This window comes from Phyllobates terribilis, unplaced genomic scaffold (genome assembly GCF_046119375.1).
Source record: "Phyllobates terribilis strain yellow unplaced genomic scaffold, ASM4611937v1 Scaffold_2__4_contigs__length_985480577, whole genome shotgun sequence".
Taxonomy (NCBI): Eukaryota; Metazoa; Chordata; class Amphibia; order Anura; family Dendrobatidae; genus Phyllobates; species Phyllobates terribilis.
Genome location: NW_027362762.1, coordinates 377752721 through 377774758, shown reverse-complemented (window position 1 = coordinate 377774758; position 22038 = coordinate 377752721). Strand labels below are relative to the sequence as shown.

The following is a 22038-nucleotide window of genomic DNA, read 5'->3' as shown; positions in this document are numbered from 1 at the left end:
AATAATCTTTGTACTGATCATTCACATATTTGTACATTGTAATTAGATTGCCTCTGATCCAAACTGAATAACACAATATTTGATAACTCCTCTTGGTATTACAGTTCACCCATTCCCTTAATAACTGTGGTCTTTCTTTATGCACCCTTTCTAGTTCAGCTATATGCTAACCCCAAACTGTGCAAAATATACTAAGTGTGGCTTGGCTAGTGACTTGAAAAGCAAAATTAACAAGAGGCAGAGAAAAAACTATTTTCTTATCTTGAGCATCTATGCTCCCCCTCCCGAAGCGGCCAATTTCTGCTTTTGTGCTTTCGTTTATTCTTCCCCTTCTTCCCAGAGCCATCATTTTTTAAATATTTCTTTCTGCATAGACATATTGGGGCTTGTTTTTTTGCTGTGTAAGAGTTGAACTTTTGAATAACACAATTCATTTTACCACATAGTGTACTTGAAAACGTAAAAAAAAAATTCCAAGGGCTATGAAATTGTGAAAAAAAGCACAAAACTGTTTTTTGGGAGTTGTTTTTATGGCGTATATTGTGTGGGAAAAATTACCTCACAATAAAATTCTCCTCATCAGTACAATTATGGCAATACCAAACATGTCCAGTATTTTTTTTATTATTTTCCAGTTGAAAAAAAATCAGACATTTTTTTAAAAAAAAATTTGGGGGGAGTTATGTTACCATTTGCCATTTTCCGAGACCCCTGATGTTTTCATTTTTAGGTCGATGGATCTCTATGAGGGCTTCATTTTTTTGTGCGGCGAGACTACGTTTTTATGGATTCCATATTGGCATAGATATGACATTTTATTCAATTGTTACAGCATTTGTTGTGGTATTGCAGGGACCAGAAAACATTATTTTGGCGTATTTTTATATTTTGATAGATCAGACTTTTCTGAACATGACGATACCACATACATGTCTTTTTTTTATTTTTTATTATCTTTATTTTTGATGGGCGAAAACGGGGGTGATTTGAACTTTTATGTTTTTTTTATTTTTGTCATATTTTTTAAAGCTTTTTTTTTTCTTTTCACGTTATTTATTAGTCCCCTTAAGGAACTTAAATCTATGATCATCTGATCACATCTGATAAATACAGCAATACCACAGTATTGCTGATATAATAAAAATCATGGTCTCCTTTGAAGCCCGGCCACAGGCTGTGTTTTAAGGGAACTCCGTAATGGCAAACAGAAAGGTCTTTAAAAGACCCCTGGCTGTCAAAGCAACCCATCGGTGCCCCACGATCACATCACGGGCGCACCGATGGGCACACAGAATGTCGCACTGCCATGTCAGCTCGCTGTACTGCCACAGTCCGAGTTTGACCACGGTATTTAACAGGTTAACAATCGTGATCAACACTTTGCGCCACCTGCAGTTGTTAGATGGAGGTCTTTGCTGAAACACACAACTGTTGCATGCTGGTTATGGTGCAAGCTCACATCGTGAGCCCACTCTGTACATCCGCTACTGACTTGCACCATACATGTATGGTGAATTTCACTAAGGAGTTAATGCATCCCATATATTTAGTTTCTTGGCAGCAGCTGCCTGGCACTGGTCGCTAAGGCTTTGTACCCATAATGAGATTTGGGTGAGTTTTTGACACTGTGTATTTTCTTAAAGTTTTTACTCAGCGTAAACAGACCTGCGGTCCGTGATTCAAATCTGCAACATGTCAATTTTTCTTGAGGGTACGCTGAGTTTTATGTCTAAATTTTTACCATAGATTTGCATTAGATGTAGAAAATATGCAGGTACGAACACATATGTGTATTTAGTGCGTTTCCACAGCGGAAGCACATCAAAAGTACATGTAATGTACAGTCATGGCCAAAAGTATTGAGAATGAGACAAATAGTAATTTTTCCAAAGTTTACTGCTTCATTTTTTGTAATGGCAATTTGCATATACTCCTGAATGTCAAAGAGTGATCAGCTTAACAGCAATTACTGTACTTGCAAAGTCAATATTTGCCCAGAAAATGAACTTTAACCCCCAAAACACATTTCAACATCATTTCAGTCCTGCCTTAAAAGGAGCAGCTAACATCGTTTTAGTGATTGATCCATTAACACAGGTGTGGGTGTTGATGAGGACAGGGCTGGCGATCAATCAGTCATGATTAAGTAAGAATGACATCACTGGACACTTTAAAAGGAGGCTGGTTCTTGGTATCATTGTTTCTCTTCAGTTAACCATGGTTATCTCTAAAGAAACACGTGCAGCCATCATTGCACTGCACAAAATGGCCTAACAGGGAAGAGTATCGCAGCTACAAAGATTGCACCTCAGTCAACAATCTATCGCATCATCAAGAACTTCAAGGAGAGAGCTTCCATTGTTGTCAAAAAGGCTCCAGGGCGCCCAAGAAAGACCAGCAAGCGCCAGGACCGTTTCAAGGAGGGCAGCAAAGAAGCCACTTCTCTCCAGAAAAAACATCAGGAACCGACAGATATTCTGCAAAAGGTACAGGGAGTGGACTGCTGAGGACTGGGGCAAAGTCATTTTCTCTGATGAATCCCCTTTTTGATTGTTTGGGACATCTGGAAAACAGCTTATTCGGAGAAAAAGAGGTGAGCGCTACCACCAGTCTTGTCTCATGCCAACTGTAAAGCATCCTGAAACCATTCATGTGTGGGGTTGCTTCTCAGCCAAGGGAATCGGCTCACTCACAGTCTTGCCTAAAAACACAGCCATGAATAAAGAATGGTACCAGAATGTCCTCCAAGAGCAACTTCTCCCAACCGTCCAAGAGCAGTTTGACGCCCAACAATGCCTTTTCCAGCATGATGGAGCACCTTGCCATAAAGCAAAGGTGATAACTAAATGGCTCATGGAACAAAACATAGAGATTTTGGGTCCATGGCCTGGAAACTCCCCAGATCTTAATCCCATTGAGAACTTGTGGTCAATCATCAAGAGACGGGTGGATAAACAAAAACCAACAAATTCTGGCAAAATGCAAGCATTGATTATGCAAGAATGGACTGCTATCAGTCAGGATTTGGTCCAAAAGTTGATTGAGAGCATGCCAGGGAGAATTACAGAGGTCTTGAAGAAGAATGGGCAACACTGCAAATATTGACTTGCTGCATTAACTCATTCTAACTGTCAATATAACCTATTGGTACTCATAATATGATTGCAATTATATTTCTGTATGTGATATAAACATCAGACAAACACTAATAAAAACCAGAGGCCAGCAGATCATGTGAAAATATAATTTTGGTGTCATTCTCAAAACTTTTGGCCATGACTGTACATATGAATATATACAGTATATATATATATATATATATATATATATATATATATATATATAAATTTTTCAAAGCCAAATTCCAGGAAGTATCAAAACCAAAGCAGCTTTATTTATAACCTGACATACCAACAAGAGGCAAACAATGCAATGTCAAACGCATGTAAAAAAACCCGCAAGCAATCTAGTGTACAAAATAGGTACAGAAATGGTGCAGAAAATCTACAACATTAAATACTCAGCCTAAAGTTGAGTTTGCTATTTTTTTCAGCGACACATCTACTCAGGTTTTACTATTTAGTATATAACTGTACATTTTGTTTCCTCTGCCCAAGTCCATGACTTTACATTTATCTATGTTAAACTTCAATTGCCATTTCTTGGCCCAAGAATTCAGCTGTGAATATTGAAATGCTAATCTGCATGTCCTCTAAAATGTCATTAACAAATGTATCAAGAAGAAGAGGGCCCAATACTGACCTCTGTGGTACCCCACTGTTACCTATGGCCCAATCAGATTGTATTCTATGAATAACCCCCATGTGTTTCCTATCATTTCTTCATAAATGCTTATCAGATTAGTTTGGCGTGACCTATCACTCATAAACCCATATTGATGCTGAGTTGTGAAGGTATTTTGGTATTTTTATTAAGAAATTCAAGAATAGCATCACTTAGAAATCCTTCAAAGTTTTTGCCCACTATTGAGGTTAAACTTACCGGTCTGTAGTTTCCGGGCTCAGATTTTGAGCCCTTTTTCATTATTGACACCACTTTTGCTAAGTGCCACTACTCTGGAACAGACCCTGCTATTATTGAATCATTAAATATTAGAAAAAATGGTCTCTCTACCACAGTACTTAATTCTTGCTGAACTTAGGGGTCTATGCCATCCAGGCCCAGGTGACATTTAATGGAGAATTTATGGTATCACTGATTATGTTATCGGTCACAGGATTTTCCTCTTTAAATACTCTATGTAGAAAGTGTTAATAGATTAACCTTTCCTCTTCCACCATTTCTTCCAGACTATTTTTGAGATTATTTTTGTCTGAGTTAGTTTTAGATTATTTTTTAGTTTATGGGAGCAGTGAAATAAACACTTCTGATCTCCAATAAAGAGAGCTACATGCATGCATGGTCTCCTCCTTACTGGAGTGATGGTTGAGGTAGAAGGGGACACCCAATTCCATGATAGGTGCATATTCTGGAAGTGTAATCTGTATTTATCAGTTACGGCATATTCTTCTGATGCCAAAAATGACGCAGATAGTAAAACCTATTTAAGTTTTAATATTACTTTTGTAGAGTGATTAAGTATGAGAATGTGGTCCTCAAGCCAGGAAAGGCTGTGTACCCCTAGTTTAAAGTCTCAAAGCAGCAGGATCTGAATTACCTGGTGCACATGGGTCTGTATAGGAGTTGTGTGCACAAACCAGTGCAATACTTAAAAACAAAACTATTTGTAAAGTTGTTTCATGTTTTCATGTTAGATTCACTGGAGCAATATCAGATTGTTGTCTGCAATGTGACATTGACTGGTTTCTTGAATGTCTTTAAATTACATATGGATCACCCCTGTGGTGGTGTATCTAATTACCAGGACACTGATGACATATTGAAAAAAGGCAACTGGCAAGTGACAACAATGATGTTGTCTAATTATCTGCTTAATTATCTTTAAGTCACTGTGTTGAGATGCTCTGTAACATACTCTCACGTCAGTACATACGCAGTATTACAACAGTACATGCATTGGGCTAACAGAGAATGTGGGCTGGAGATATACACAAAATGTTCCCCTCTTTCAGCAGATAATTATAAACTTCAAAATTCTAGCAGTGGATTCTCACCTTCCTCTTCCATGTTTAGAAACAGTAGTGACATATGTCCCATATTGATACAGTATATCCTGTACATGGAGTCTAATTTTCCAAATAACAAAATAAATTAATATATCAATACAACAGCTGTTAAGAGTAAAAATAATTCATGGGAATGATAATATTACACTTTATATTACATATATATGTCTTATTACACTTTATATAGTATAATAAGACATATATATAAATTTATATTTAATAGACTATCTATATTGGACTTAGAAGGCCAATCGCCATATGACCACATCCAAAAACAAAAGAGCGACGAATAAAAGGCTACAAGATTCTATGCGTGTAAGAAAAATCTTTATTAACAAATACTGAGTCGGAAAGTGCAAAACGTGCAGGCAACTGTGTGCACAAGGAAGCACAAAACTGAAGTCATAATATATAACTGTAAAATGACAACATGTCAATATATTAACCTAAGTACCTCCCCACATGCATCACATAGTCAATAATATGCATCATTAAGGTAACAGTTAAAGCAACAGCTTTTTATACAATTGACTTATCAGTCTATCAATATAGGTACATAACAAGGTCTAAAGAAAGATCAATCATATATACATATATACGGTCATATTGACAGCTGTTAATGACCTGTTCTCAAGAGAAGTCGTATACCCTACTTACTGAAAGGGCATTTGGGAGACTTGCTGTACAACTCTTGTAGCCAAACCATTAATCTGAGAACTTTCCCAGCATTACTGACTGGCTAAGAGCAGCTGTCTGACAGTCTCTCTGTAATGCTCCTCCCAAATGTCCTTTTAAGTTGGATCTGTGTCAGCCCCCTAGACATAGATTGGGGCTGTAGGGCGCATGCTGTTCTGCAGCTCTAAACAAAGTTCTGCTCATTGCAGTTTAACAAAGAGGAGGAGCTTCTAATATGTAGTGGGGTTCCCAGTGGTGGGGCCTGTCGAGACCAGTCTTTTTATGACCTATATGGTGAATAAGTGATAAATGTCCATTTTGGGAAAACTCATTTAAGTTGACTACATGGATCTCTATACACACTCTTCAACCACCCGTTTAATTTTTTTATCTAGGAAAATTTTGAAATTCTGCTCAAGTTCAAATGTTATCCTATTCTGACAGTAATTTTCATATCCTTCCCCTGTGGGATAACCATTCTTTAATTTATGCCCATTTTGAAAGCTCAAATTATTAAGCCTATTCTGACCACACTCAGTGTGACTTATTTGTACATTTTTCAGTTAATATAAAGAACATTACTGGGTAAAACTGAGATACAATAGTGTATACTGTCTTAAAACTGTCAATACATTCTGTATAAACCAGTATTAGCTGCATTCACACACCTGTTTCTATGTGTATACTGTACATTTCTGTCTATCACTTCCTCTGTCATCTACGTTTGTTTTTAGCTGCCTGCACTAATGTCCTGTCATCAAACGACAAAACATTTTACACTCTCCTCTTTTTATCCTTTTTTCACTGTTGTCAACCACACACATTTTTTTCTAATAGGTCAGAAATGCAAGCTGGTTTGCTTTACACTTTATGCACACTGCTATACTATTGCTCTGCACAAATTTCATGTTGTACAGCACTCATATACAGTTAGGTCCCTAACTTTTGAACAGTGACACAAGTTTTGTCATTTTATCTGTTCACCAAAACATATTCAAGATACAGTTACATAATCAATATGGGTATAAAATGCAGATTCTTAGCTTTAATTTGAGGGTATTCACATCCTAATTTGAGTAAGAGTTTAGTAATTACAGCTCTTTAATATGTAGCTGCCTCTTTTTATAGGGACCAAAAGCAATTGGACAATTATCTCAAAAGCTATTTATTGGGATGCATGGGTTATTTCCTCATTTATTCATTATTAGTTAAACAGAAAAAAGGTCTGGAGCCGATTCCAGGTATGGCATTTGCACTTGGAATCTGTTGCCACATCATGCGGACAAAGGAGCTTTCAATGGAAAAGGAACAGACCATCATTAGGTTGAAAAAAAGAAGAAATCCATCATAGAAATAACAGAAATGTTAGCAATGGCCAGGTCAACAGTTTGGTGCATTCTGCAAAAAAAAAAAAGAGCGCACTGGTGAGCTTGGGGACTTAAAAAGGCCTAGACATCCATGGAAGACAACAGTGGTGAATGATTGCAGAATCTTTTCCATGGTGAAGAAAAAACCCTTCATAACATCCACCCAAGTAAAAAACACACTCTAGGATGTAGATGTTTCAGTATCTAAGTCTACCAAAAAGAGAAGACTTCAAGAGAGCAAATACAGAGGGTTATTCACAAAGTGAAAACCAAACATTAATCAGCCTTAAAAATAGAAAGGCCAGCTTAGACTTTGTCAAAAAACATCTAAAGATGTCAGCGCAGTTCTGGAAAAGCATTCTTTGAACAGAGGAAACTAAGATCAACTTGTACCAGAATGTATGGAGAAGTCTTTTTAATGGTTCATGATCCAAAGCTTACCACATCCTCTTTAAAACATAGTGGAGGCAGTGTGATGGCATGAGCATGCAAGGCTTCCAATGGCACTGGGGCACTGGGTCTCTAGTGTTTATTAATGATATGACTGATGACAGAAGCAGCATAAGCAACCCAGGCGTGATCTCATGTCTTGTTGCAGAAAAATTATCTTTTATGAATTTATGTAAGGCTGCTGTTGGGAAGAAAACGCCGCCTCCGAACTTCATTAGCAAATGGCTCTCCTCCCATCATCATTTCTACGTCCCACTGACATCTAGTGCTTGAGATGAAATAGCTTGCCTGCACATTCCATCTCCATTTGTTCCTCCTCAGTTTTCCGCCCTTCTAAGGGCATAGGCTTCATATGCCTTCTGCATCATTTTTTTTCTTTACTTTTGAAAAAATCCCAACCCTAACACAACCCTAACTCAAAACCTAACTCCTACCCTAACCCAAAAACAAACACAACCTTAACCCAACCCCAATCCAAACCCTAATACAACCCTAACCCAACTCCAGCCCTAAACTAACCCCAACCCAACCCTAAACCAACCCTAACCCTAACACAACCCATAACCCTAACACAATCCTAACCCTATTCCTAACCCTAATCCTAACCCTAAACTAACACAACCCTAATCCTAAACCTAACCCCAACTGTAACCCTAATAGCTGAGACCTTAGAGAATTTCTGACTCTGGGGGGTGCTACAGTCTTATTCCCGATCACCATTTTAAAACGGCAATGAGGGATAAGGCACCTTAATGGCTGCCGTTTTAATGCGTATCGCCGGTCGTTAAGGGGTTAAAAACTGCATTTTGTGTTTACCTGTGTTATCTTTGTCTAATATTTTAATTTTCTTTGTGATCTGAAATATTTAAGTATGCGAAACATGCAAAAAACTAAGAAATCAGGAAGGGGGCAAACACTTTTTCACACCACTGTATTTCCATGACTTAAGAAGCTACTTGGGCATGTATTCTGAGGAGTCACACTTCTCTCTCTGGCAGTCTGGGTTTGGTAAATACGAGAACATTACATGCTGAACGGCATTGTGCCAACTGTAAAATTTGGTGAAAGAGGGACTATGTCAGGGGTCTCAAACACGCGGCCCGCGGGCCGCATGCGGCCCCTGAGGCTGCTTTATGCGGCCCGCAGGCACAGACCCCTTGATGATCCCGACCTGGTCCAGGAGGAGCCGCCGACAGCAGCGCTGAATTGCCGCACAGAGACTGTTTCCCAGCACAGCATTTCCAATGACAGCCGCTGACCAATCAGAGGCCAGCAGCTGATATCTGCGTGTCGGCGCAGTGAGTATGATGTCATTGCCGTACGCTGATGTCAGCTGCTGGCCTCTGATTGGCCGGCGGCTGGCATTGGAAATGCTGTGCTGGGAGACAGTCTGTGTGCGGCAATGCAGCACTGCTGTCGGCGGCTCCTCCTGGACCAGGTCGGGATCGTCAAGGGGTCTGACTCTGTGGTGCCTGCGGGCCACATCTGCAGGAAGGACGCCGAGGGAACGGAGGACAGGTGAGAATCATCTTTTTTTTTTTATGTGTGTGAAGAACAGCACAGGGGGCACATAGCCAAAAGATGGGGACCTGGATGGGGCACATAGCCACAAGATGGGGACCTGGATAGGGCACATAGCCTCAAGAGGGGGACCTGGATGGGGCACATAGCCACAAGAGGGGGACCTGGATGGGCACATACCCACAAGATGGGGACCTGGATGGGGCACAGAGCCACAAGATGGGGACCTGGATGGGGCACATAGCCACAAGATGGGGACCTGGATGGGGCACATAGCCACAAGAGGGGGACCTGGATGGGCACATACCCACAAGATGGGGACCTGGATGGGGCACAGAGCCACAAGATGGGGACCTGGATGGGGCACATAGCCTCAAGAGGGGGACCTGGATGGGCACATACCCACAAGATGTGGACCTGGATGGGGCACATACCCACAAGATTGGGACCTGGATGGGGCACATACCCACAAGATGGGGACCTGGATGGGGCACATAGCCACAAGAGGGGGACCTGGATGGGCACATACCCACAAGATGGGGACCTGGATGGGGCACAGAGCCACAAGATGGGGACCTGGATGGGGCACATAGCCACAAGATGGGGACCTGGATGGGGCACATAGCCACAAGAGGGGGACCTGGATGGGCACATACCCACAAGATGGGGACCTGGATGGGGCACAGAGCCACAAGATGGGGACCTGGATGGGGCACATAGCCACAAGAGGGAGACCTGGATGGGCACATACCCACAAGATGTGGACCTGGATGGGGCACATAGCCACAAGAGGGGGACCTGGATGGGGCACATAGCCACAAGAGGGGGACCTGGATGGGCACATACCCACAAGATGGGGACCTGGATGGGGCACAGAGCCACAAGATGGGGACCTGGATGGGGCACATAGCCTCAAGAGGGGGACCTGGATGGGCACATACCCACAAGATGGGGACCTGGATGTGGCACATAGCCACAAGATGGGGACCTGGATGGGCACATACCCACAAGATGTGGACCTGGATGGGGCACATAGCCACAAGAGGGGGACCTGGATGGGCACATACCCACAAGATGTGGACCTGGATGGGGCACATAGCCACAAGAGGGGGACCTGGATGGGCACATACCCACAAGATGGGGACCTGGATGGGGCACATAGCCACAGTATGGGGACCTGGATGTGGCACATAGCCACAGGATGGGGACCTGGATGGGGCACATAGCCACAGGATGGGGACCTGGATGGGGCACATAGCCACAGGATGGGGACCTGGTTGGGGCACATTAGTACAAGATGGGGACATTACTACAAGATGTTTGCCATTATTACTATATGATGCTAATTGTAAGACAATTTTACTGTATGTGGCCAATTGGGGGAAACAAAATTGTAAAAATCAAAAAAATAAAAATTAAGCATGAAAAAATATTGGGCACTAAAAATGCTGTTTTATATGTAAACTAAAGTTAACACAAAAAAGTACACGTTTATTATCGCCACATCCATAAGGACCCAAGCTATAAAAAAATAAACACGGCAAAAATGTTCAAAAGGTGTATACAAAAAAAATGGTATCACTAAAAATGTCACATTGAACAAAAAATGCGGCCCCCCAAATTCAAATTTTTTCCATTTGCGGCCCATATACCCAGCCGAGTTTGAGACCCCTGGACTATGTTATCTAGTTGTTTTTCTGGGGCTAGCCTAGACCCTTTAGTTCTAGTGAAGGGAAATTTTGTTTCTTCATACCAAGATTCTTTGGACACTTGTATGCTTCCAACTTTGTTGGAATAGTGTGGGGAAGGCCCTCCTCTGTTCCTGATTGTACCCATAAAGACCTGGTTGGGTGAGTTTTGTGTGGAAGAACATGAGTGGTCTATACAGAGCCCGATCTCAACTCCATAACACCTTTGGGATGAAATAGAATGGAGATTGTGAGCCATGTCCTATCATCCAAAATCAATGTCTGACTTCACAAATGCTCTTTTAGATAAGTGGGCAAACATTTTCACAGAGACACTCCAAAATCTTGTAAAAAGCCTTTCCAGAAGAGTGGAATCGTTTTTTTTAGCTGAAAAGAGGGGCCAACTCCATATTAATCCCTATGGATTTAAAATGGAATATCATAAAGCATTGTCTAGGTGTAATGTGTGGGTGCCCTAATACTTTTGTCAATAGTGTGTAAGTCTATGGGCTTATGCTGTTCCTTTGCCTCAGATTTCATATTAACTCATATAGATGCCTGAAGCCCACCTGAAAAAGTGTCATATAAACATAAAAAAAAATTAAGCACTGCGATGTCAAAATGCATATGTTCACTCTTCCTTAAATTCTTTTAGCCAATTAAGGCTTCAAAGGCCATTTTTAGCACTCTTATATATACATATATTTTTACCTTTTTAGAGATTTTTCAAGCATGTTCCAATTGAAGCCCACCTATAAAAGCTTTGTTAAATGTCAAGGCTTTTATATTTTATTGGTCATGGGTAAAAAATGACCTATTATACCTTAAAAACTCCAATAACTCTAAGGGTGCGTGCCCACGATACATTTTTCAAGCGTTTTTGCTGCGGAATTTTCGCAGCGTAAACGCTTGGTAATCCTTCCCCCATGGTCCCCAATGTAAATCCGCAAGTTCAATGCCCATGCTGTGGATTTTTCTGCAGCATTTTTGATGTGCGGAAAAATCCACAGCATGTCCATTATTTGTGCGTTTACGCATGGGGAATTGCCTTCTCAATGCATTAGAAAAACGCAAGGCAATTCCGCATGTGCAAAACGCTTCAAAAACGCGCGAAAAACGCGTGTCAAATTCCGCACACGTTTTTCCGGGCAAGCACATGCAGAAATGAAGCGGAAATTTTCCACTTCATTTCTACATCGTGGGCACATAGCCTAAGGCCGGGGTCACACGAGCGTAGATTCTCTCACGCAAGAGAATCGGATCGATTATGTAAATGATACTCGGATCAAACTCCGATCAGAGTTTGATTGCAAGTGTCAGCTTAGTATGATCCGATTCTCATTAGCCCAGCCAAGGAGAAGATGGAGAACAAGATTTTTCCATCTTCTCCATGGTGTGAATCTGTGGAATTCAGACTGCAATCAGATGTCATCTGACTGCAATCCAATGTTTTGCTCATATCCATAGGCTTGAATAGGTGAGTGTGATCCGATTTGCGCAGCAGCTTGCAGCATTTTTACTTTCCGGCTAAGTCGGCATGAGAAAAAAAACGCTGATCAGCACTGCCGCATAGCATGACATTGGTCCGAGTCCTATCAGATAAAACATCAGGTAGCACTTGTCCAAAGTATACACTCATGTGAGCGAGCCCTAAGGCTATATGCACACAGAGTCTTTTTGAAGAGTTTTTGGAACAGAAACTGAGCGGAAACTTAATTTTTGAGACTTTTTTTGAGATTCAGTGGAGGATTTAGAGAGTTTCCACGCAGTTTCCTCTCGTTTTTTTCTCCAAAAATGCCTCAAAAAAACTCTGTGTGCACATAACCTAAGGGACTTTTTGCTGAGTTTTCGTAGCAGAAACTCTTCACATCCTCCTTACTAACTCAAAATTCTTCAAACATTTGGAGTTTCCACTTCAAAAGCTCAACAAAAAGACTCCCTTAGGGTATATGCGCACAGAATCTTTTTGCAAAGTTTTTGTAGCAGAAACTAGTACAACCTACAAGTTATTGCAGTGGGTTAGAGAATTTGCGCTCAGTTTCTGCTCAGTTCCTGTTCCAAAAACTCAAAGAAAGACCCTGTGTGCGCATAGTCTGACACAGAGTCATATACACGCCAGTGCAGTTTTATCAGGCCAAGCCGCTTTATGAAGATGCAGATGGTCATTTTCCTTAGGCAGCTTCACCGGCAGCTTTGTCGTCATTCTTGCGGGCAGCTTTCCAATTGGAAGATGCCTGAAAAATGAGCATGTCCCTTTTTTTTAACTGCTTCAGAGTTTCCAAAGCGGTTAAAAGAAGTGACATATGATGCAACATGTGAACAGAAATTATGTTTTGATATTGCTGTGCGCCAAGTTCATTTTATGGGGCTCTTCTGTAGCACTTTTTCAAGCAGACTCTGGGCAGAATCTGCCTGAAAAAGACACTGTGTGCACATACCCATAGAGCGATTGGAATCTTTAAGGTATAACAGGTCCATTTTTACAGATGACCAATAGAACTGTTGGGCTAAAAAGAGGGAATAAAAATGCTCCATTGTAAAGGACAGTAAAAGATTATAGCTCTTTTATTGAGTTTACTCTTATTATTTTTTGATTTATTTCTTCTACCTTCACTTTATAATTTGTTGTTTTTTTGGGATCGTATAGTGAACAGAAATGCCTGTCGTGAATATTTCCTTAACTTACCAATGTCACCACGTACATTAGAGACTCATAAAATATAAATGCCTTGAAACTAAACAGAGCAGAAAGTGACACATTGATTTTAAAACTGAGGACTTAAAGTTCACTCTCATTACTTTATTAAAGTCTTTAACATTTCATGAAAGATCATTAATGAATTATCTGTTTACATCTTAGGTCTTTTTAATCAAATGTCAACATCTTTTTGGGGTCTCGGCTCATTAGACATGTTTCCACTAGCGATGGCTTGACAGGAAGAAAACCTTTGCAGTTAGTGATGTATTTTTTAATTTTTTTTTCTTAAAGAAGGAAACTTGCAAATACATATGAAAAGAAATTTACTTAAAAGCCATTCTAATTAAAGATTTTTACCCCCCCTCCAAATATTTTACACTTCCTCTGTAATGTCTGTTCAAAACGTACAGTTGATTGCTTTCTTCTAAATATCAATTTTAATTAATAGTGATGGTATTAAACTTCAAGAATATTGTATCAAAGGGTTGTTCACGGACACATTCATATTTATGGGCTTCATAACACACATATGACTAAACACACATTTTGTCTGCTAGCGGCGCCCTTACATACTCTTTTATTCTTGTTATGTGTGAGATTTAGTGTATAAATTCAGACATGCAGTTTATCATCCTTCCATATTGTCTTCTAATATAACTTAACTCTTAGTTGGGATTTCTAACAAACTGTTTCCAGCAATCTGCAGAATAATATCAAGCAATCTCTGGACACTGATTCTGTAATAGTAGAAATTACAGTTATATCTGATAGTGCAAGGTGACAATCAGCATTGCCACCTTTACAACCCTCGCAGAAGATGTCACCCATCTTTCCTACCTACGAATGGTGAATATGTCCAATTATACAGCAACCAGGCAAATAATCAACACATAACCATGCACTTTAGAGGTCTAGATACGTTTGCCGACATCTATCATCAAGTTTATAGTACTCTAATTATTGGAGCAGTATAGGTATTTGATGTGTGTGTTGGTATATGCAACAGTTGTGGACTTCTTCGTTTGTGTGAAGGAGGACTTTATGCTGATCTGGCGATGTTGTGTAAAGTTTCCTTGTTTACTGTATTGTAAAAGAAAAATGTCTCTCTTGTACTTTCTGTTTTGTTCTTACTTCCTGGTGCAGTACTGTGTGACTGTGCGTTTTTTCCTTTACCTCATGTTCTGTGAAGTAAAAGCTTGTTATCCCATGTAATCTGCTCTGTGAAGGTTTCTACTGCAACTGTGGGTATACAGAAGCTGTGCAACAGTGTGCAGCTCCGTGTTCTTGTCTGTACACAGAGCTGCATTCTATTGCATCAATATTCTGGTCCATAAAATGGACCAGTCTACTTCATATTGAGATTATTTGGTCTGTGTGGAAAATCTCTCATATGCACTAGCACATATAGACTCAGACTGGCCCACAGGAGAATCCTCCGGTAGGCCGCTATGAAGGAGTACTAATGAGTAGAGTTATTACACTTGATTCACAATTTGCAGAAATAGGTAAAATCTGATCATTCATTAAACAAGCTAGCCAAGTTAATATTACATAGAAGCAAAAGTAAATTTGTGTACTAGAGTCAGGTTATTTTTGCATGTAGTTGAACAGTGGGCCTCAAGACTCAATCAATGTTAGTGATGGGACCTGGCCAACCCAGTCCGACACTAAGCACATAGGCTACACCTGTATCGGACTGCACACTGAGAGCACATCGACCGAAAACAATGACATGTGAATAAAGCCCATGCCAATGTTCTGGCATATTTGATGGCAAGAATAGCATAGCTTGCTGCCTTTTTCTTCCAGTCAAAAGTCCAGAAATCAAAAGCCAAAAGTCCAAAAAACGCAGCCAGCTCACCCGTATCGGATTTTGTAATGTGGGAGCACGGAAGTCCGTTCTGATCAAAACGTATAAATCCAAGTAAAAGGTGATTTTCCAGCTCCAGTTAAAAGTGTGAACTTTATTGTAGAAAACTGAAAAACATAATTTCATACGGATTCCATGATTATGACCGTGTATAGCAGCATTGCGTTTCAGATGCTGTCCTACGTCCTTTATCAGAGCTCTTTCAGTGTGTGAAAGACTATGCTCACCTAATAACCAAATAACGTATCCAAGACATAAGAATATATTACAAAATAATTCAGCTTAATTTTTTCTTTTCAGGTATCTTTTTCACTTTTGTGGTGGTGATGCATGTCATCTGGGTTCAGAGCGTGTCCGATGTGAGGAGTTACCAGGACATGAAACAAGAAGATTGCCCAGGATTCACTGTGGACATTCGCTATGGCTGGTCCTTCATGCTGGCACCATTTGGAATATTTTTTTCTCTGTTGGCAGGAATGCTATTTCTCTTAGTCGGGCATACTATTGTTGTCCATACAAAATAACCTGGTTATGTTAAGACTTCTTCAAGGTTTCAGTTATAAAACTCTTCACAGTTTCTGTTATCTTTTATAATAGAGGACCTAATCATTTGCAATTTTGGAAGTAAATTTATGTGCATTTGTCAATTGGTACTGTACTTTGTTTAGTCACTTCCAACTTTATTTGTTGTCTGCCTAAGACCAAATATCACAGTAATTAAAGGAAACCTGTCACCAGCAAAAACGCTATTAACCTGCAGATATAGGATTAATCTGCAGGTTAATAGCGTTACTAACCTGCCCGGCGCCTGCACATATCTGAACGCTCTGGGGAGAAAATTAACTTTATTCTCCCCAGGCACCATTTGGTTTCAGTCACGGGGGCAGCACCAGCGTGGGTTCAGCCACCTGAGAATACAGAGCTACTGTGACCGCGCACCCGACCCTGACTGACACTTGCTCTACGTTGCAGCCGGCTGTCAGTCAGGACATGGGGCGTGGTTACAGCCGTTGCTCTGTGTTCTCAGAGCGGTGACTGAACCTCCGACGGCGCCGTCCCCGTGACTGAAACCGAATACTGACGGGGAGAATAGTTAATTTTCACCCCACAGCAAACAACTACGTGCAGGCGCCGGGCAGGTTAGGAATGCCATTAACCTGCAGATTAACAGATTAACCCCATATCTGCAGGTTAATATTGTTTTTTTGCTGGTGACAGGTTCCCTTTAAGGGCTCATGAAAATATTAGCTAAGTTACAGAGTGTAGTTTTGAAATGTGTTTAATGCATTATAGGGAAAGAGGAGAGGATGTAATTTCATCCTCTCGTCTGCTGCTTGTTCTCAGCCCATCATTCACATAGATGTAGTTTTCTGTGCTTTAAATAGAATACAGTTGTTCACTTGGTTTCAATGCCAGCAGTCATGATTCACTTATATAGTGGTTCTCTGCCAGATTGTCCAGAGCATTTTCTTAGCTGCACAATATGTGACATTCTTGGTATTAGTAGTTAAAGCAATAACAGTACATGTCATTAAATACATGTCTAGCTGATGTATATTACAAGCGTATTTGTACATTTTTGAGTCATATTTACAAGGAATATTTTATGATAGTTACAAAAGTGGTAGTAGAATAGATGGGGATGTTTATTATTAAAGTGTATTTTCAGTACTTCCATAGACGTACTATGTGCAACTACCAGATTCTGCATTCTAATCGTTTTTTTGGTTAAATCATTTGCTTTTGTGATTTTTGTCCTCAATAGAAAGCATGGACCAGCCATTGTCTCCTATGTTTCCATCCACAGCACTGTACAATCACATTGCATTCTATGGCACTGGAAATGGAAACTTAGGAAACAGCATGGTCATGCTGCTATTAAGGGCTGACTCTCTTATAAAACTGTTTTAGAAAAAGCTGTTACTGTACAACCTGAAACGCTATAGTCATTTTTCTGCATAGCTGGAGGTACATTTTAATGTATGCTTTTCTCACAAATGAGTGTCTACGCAATACAATGAAGGTGGATCAGTTATGATGTGTGTGTATATATATATACAGGTACAGCAGGTGAAAAAAGTATTGAAAACGTCAACAATAATCTAAGTAAATATGTTTCTAAAGGTGCTATTGACATGAAATTCTCACCAGATGTCTGTAACAACCCATCCAATCAAACCATAGATGTCCATAAATTAAGTTACATGTAATAATGAGAAATGACAGAGGGATAAAGTATTGAACACGCTTACTGAAATGTAACTAATACTTTGTACAAAAGCCTTTGTTGGTGATGACCGCTTCAAGTCGCCTCCAGCATGGAGAAACCAGTCGCATGCATTGCTCAGGTGTGATTTTGGCCCATTCTTCCACGCAAGCACTCTTCAAATCCTGAATGTTATTTGGGCTCCTTCTATGAACTCTGAGCTCCTATTTCCTTCCATAATTTTTTCATTGTCTATTCATTTTCATCATCCTGGTACATGGCAGAAGATTTTTATCAAGAATGTCTGAGTACATTTGTCCATTCATCCTTCCTTCAATTATACGAAGTTTGCCAGTGCCATATGCTGAAAAACAGCCCCATAAAATGATGTTCCCAACGCCAATCTTCACTGTGTTGATATGGTGTTTTTGGGGTGATATGCAGTGCTCTTTGGCCTCCAAACATGGTGTGTATTATGGCATCCAAAGAATTCATGTTTGATCTCATTTAACCAGGCTATATTCTCCCAGTATTTCACAGGCTTGTCTAAATATTGTTGGGCAAACTTTAAACGCACTTGAACATGCTTTTTATTTAGCAATGGAGTCTTGGTTGGTGAGCATGCTTACAGGCCATGGTGGTTGAGTGCATTACTTTTCTTTGAAACAATTGTACCTGTTGATTCCTGGTCTGTTTGTAGCTCTCCACAGGTGGTCCTTGGCTCTTGGACAACTTTTCTGATAATTCTTTTCACTCTCCTGTCTGAAATTTTGCAGAGAGCTCGCAGTCATGGTCGGTTTATGGTAAAATGATGTTCTTTCCACTTCCGAATTATGGCTCCAACTCTGCTCTCTGAAATCTTCAGTGGTTTAGAAATTCTACTGTAACCAATGTCATCAATGTTTTGCAACAATGAGGTTGTGAAGGTGTGCAGACAGCTCACTGGTTTTACCCATCATGAGATGGACCTTGTGTGGCACCTTGGTAATGAGACACCATTTTATAGGCCAACAGTTGAAGCATCTGATATTTTTCACTAAGTGGCAGGATTGCTTTGTAATTACCTATAGATTTCAGCTGGTGTCATGACTTTTTGCACCTCTCTTTCTTCATGTGTTCAATATTTTTTCCCTGTGTCATTTCTCATTATTACACATAATTTATGGACAACTGTGGTTTGATTTCTTTGCCTGTGCAGATTGGATGGGTTGTTATTGACATCTGATGAGAATTTCATGTCAGCAGCACCTTTAGAAATATATATTTACTTAGAAAATTAGTGACAAGTTCAATACTTATTTCACCCGCTGGATATCAAATGACTCATGTCATGTTTTACCTCTCAGTCTTTTTATTAATTAAAGAAACAATAAATATAGAGACAGTGCATAAGCAGTAGAGCAATATCTAAATACTTTCTCCATTTATCTCATTTGAAGGTATACTGTGTTAGATTACTGTTACAAAAAATATATATTGTATGAGAAATGTGAAAAATATATCACTGGAGATCAGCCATGTCTCCCTCTTACCCCTCACTTTCTTGTGTCTGGCTATAAGAAAACTTACTGCACTAGTGGGCTCCTCCCTCAAGCCCATTTGCAGCAGGACAAAATAATCTTGAAGGGAATCTGCCCTAATCTGAGAACAGCATAATATAGAGACAAAGACCCTGATTCCAGTGATATCTAATTTACTAGGCTGCTTGCTTTGGTTTTGATAAAATCACTGCTTTATCCATAGGATAATGTCACTAGAGGACTTCTAAACGTGCCTCCGTGTAGTCCTCCATATTCATGAGCTCTGAATACCCTACACCCACCACAGATTGCCAGCTTTCTGCCTATGCACAGCGTACACAGAAACATGTCAATCAGTGGTGTGGGCGGAGTTGTACGGAACTCAGCATTCAGAGAAATGGTAGATCTGCAGCAGATAAAAGGGTCAAAACTGCAGCAAGCTGTCAAGTTAGGCTAGGTACACCCTGTGTCTTTGCACTGAGCTGACGTACACTGAAATGTCACCATTGGCAACCAACTGTTCACCATTTGAAGGCAAAAAATGTGCTTCTTTAGAGTGGGACTCTATTGTGGATGGATGCCTCAGCATCCTATGTCTTCTGCGTTCCACCGGTGGATGCTGGGTTGTGGGCAGACTTACCCTGCACGTCACACCCGGCATCCACCGCCCGCTTTCCCTCTCTTCATTCATTGAGAATGAAACCAGAGTTTACTTGTAATAAAAGGGAGCATTACCAATGTGATGTGTTAAGGCCGCTCTCTGCTCTCCTGATCTCACGGCAGAGCTGTGTGTGATTATACCTGACACATCTGCAGATTCCTCTCAGCTTCAGCTTCCATCTCACAGGCAGACAGGGTTGCAATATTATTGCAATACAGCAGAGCTGTGAGAGCTGCAGCTGCTAATGTGTTTGTTGTGAGACAAAGTTCAGTTCTTCTGTTCTGTGTTAGTTGTTAGTTACATGTCTCACACTGGTAACGCCCCCCTTTCATTTATAATAAGCTTATGCAGATCAGTGTCATGCCCATAGTCTTGAACAGCTCATTTACATATAAGAAAAATGTGGAATTCTCTGGAATAAGACATTGGAATACATATATTAAGATATCATTTTATTCAGCTTCCTATGACCTATACGTGCCCCTATACATGGCTTAGGAGTGTTGCTCCTACTGGCAGACTCCCTTTAAGTTGGTATTGTCAAAAGCATTGAAAAGACAATGTATAATTCTTAGCATTAAGTATAAGTTACAACATAGGAGATCATTTAATAGAATTATAATCATAATAAATTGTCAAAAGCTGTTTTACTTAAAGGGAATCTGTCACCACATTTGACCTATGTAAAGTATTAATATGGGCATACAGGTTATAGACTACTGAGGAGAGTGATCCCTGTATGTCTCATATCAGATGCCTTGTTGCTGATAAATCATATTTTATCACTATATAAATGAGCTCATACAGGCTAAGGGGAGGATGCTGCCTGGAAGATACTGTAACTCTGCCTCCAGAGCTTATTTTACATGAAGGGGGAGTTACCAGTGTGAGACATGTAATGGCCGCTCTCTGCTCTCCTGATCTGACTGCAGAGCTGTGTGTGATTATAACTGACATCTACAGGTTCCTTTCAGCTTCAGCTTCCAGCTCACAGGCATACTAGGCTTTAATATTGCTGCAATACAGCAGAGCTCAGAGAGAAGCAAAACATGTGTTTGCATGAAGACACATTTTATTTCTCCTGTCCTGTGTTAGTTACATGTCTCGCACTGGTAACTCCCCTTTTCATTTAAAATAAGCTCTGGAGACGGATTCTCAGGGAGAACTATGTCAGGCCCATAGATCTTGACAACTCATTTACATATAAGAAAAATGTGAATTTCTCTGGAATAAGACATTGGATCACAGTTATCAAGGTATAATTTTTTTCAGCTTCCTATAATCTACATGCCCATGCCCTACTAACAGATTCCTTTTAATGAGAAATTCTAACCTGGTCGGACAACATGATTTGTGTTTCATTGTATATATCTCCAAGTTCAGTAGACAGCTAAATTATGTTTTAGACAAATCTTTGTGTTTAAAGAATATAAAACATGGTCAATTGATGCAAAGGAGCCTCTATGTCGATTCCTAGAAACACTGAGTTGATGCCAACTATGCAGAAAGGTCTTAAATAATCTGTCATGTACAATATACAAAAATATATATAGTGTATTGTATTCTGCAGACGAATAATGAATGTCATTACATTTCTGGTGATGTAACAAATACTGTATTTGGATTGCTTACGTTTTTTTTCTAAATGTATTTTATTTTTGCAGTGGATTATATATTTACTATAATAAATATACTTTATATTGCTTGAATGGTATCTAAAGCCTCAAAGCCGCTTATATAGTTCGCAAATGAAAGTCCGAGTTAGGGCTCGTTCAGACGAGTGTATTATACGGACTTGTGCTGTCGGAGTAAGAATCGGACAATGTAATATAATATTGTTGTTCAGATGACAGTTTTTTCACATGGCCCAAATGTCCTTGTGAAAAAAAAACTGCAGCATGCACTGTTCATATCTATGGGTGCTCAAAAAAATAATTCCATACGAATCATCTGTGTAGCATCTGATTTTTACGGATACATTGCCGGTATTAACCTAGGATACTGTATTTGATCATGTACATTTTAGACTGTTGATGTATAAAATCGGATGTCACACAGATGCCACACAGACATAAAAAATGGACACACAGATGGTGCAAGGATGGCAATATGGATGAAAATTGTTTTCTGTATGAAACTTATTTGTGTGACCCCTTCAAGTGCTGTCTGATTTTTTTTGTCAGACTACACTCGGATCCATAGAGCAGAATGAATGTGGTAAAAACATGGATCTGA

General features: G+C 40.0%; 1 protein-coding gene across 1 annotated transcript in view; it reads left to right on the top strand.

Annotated features, from left to right (window-relative positions):
- The window catches only part of TMEM182 (transmembrane protein 182), a 65623-nt gene extending 44106 nt beyond the window's left edge, over positions 1-21517 (top strand). The window contains exon 5 of the mRNA XM_073664756.1: positions 15717-21517. Within this exon, the coding sequence (XP_073520857.1) occupies positions 15717-15940 (224 nt within the window). The 3' untranslated portion in view covers positions 15941-21517. The remainder of the gene's footprint in view (positions 1-15716) is intronic.
- Positions 21518-22038: the final 521 nt, after the last annotated feature.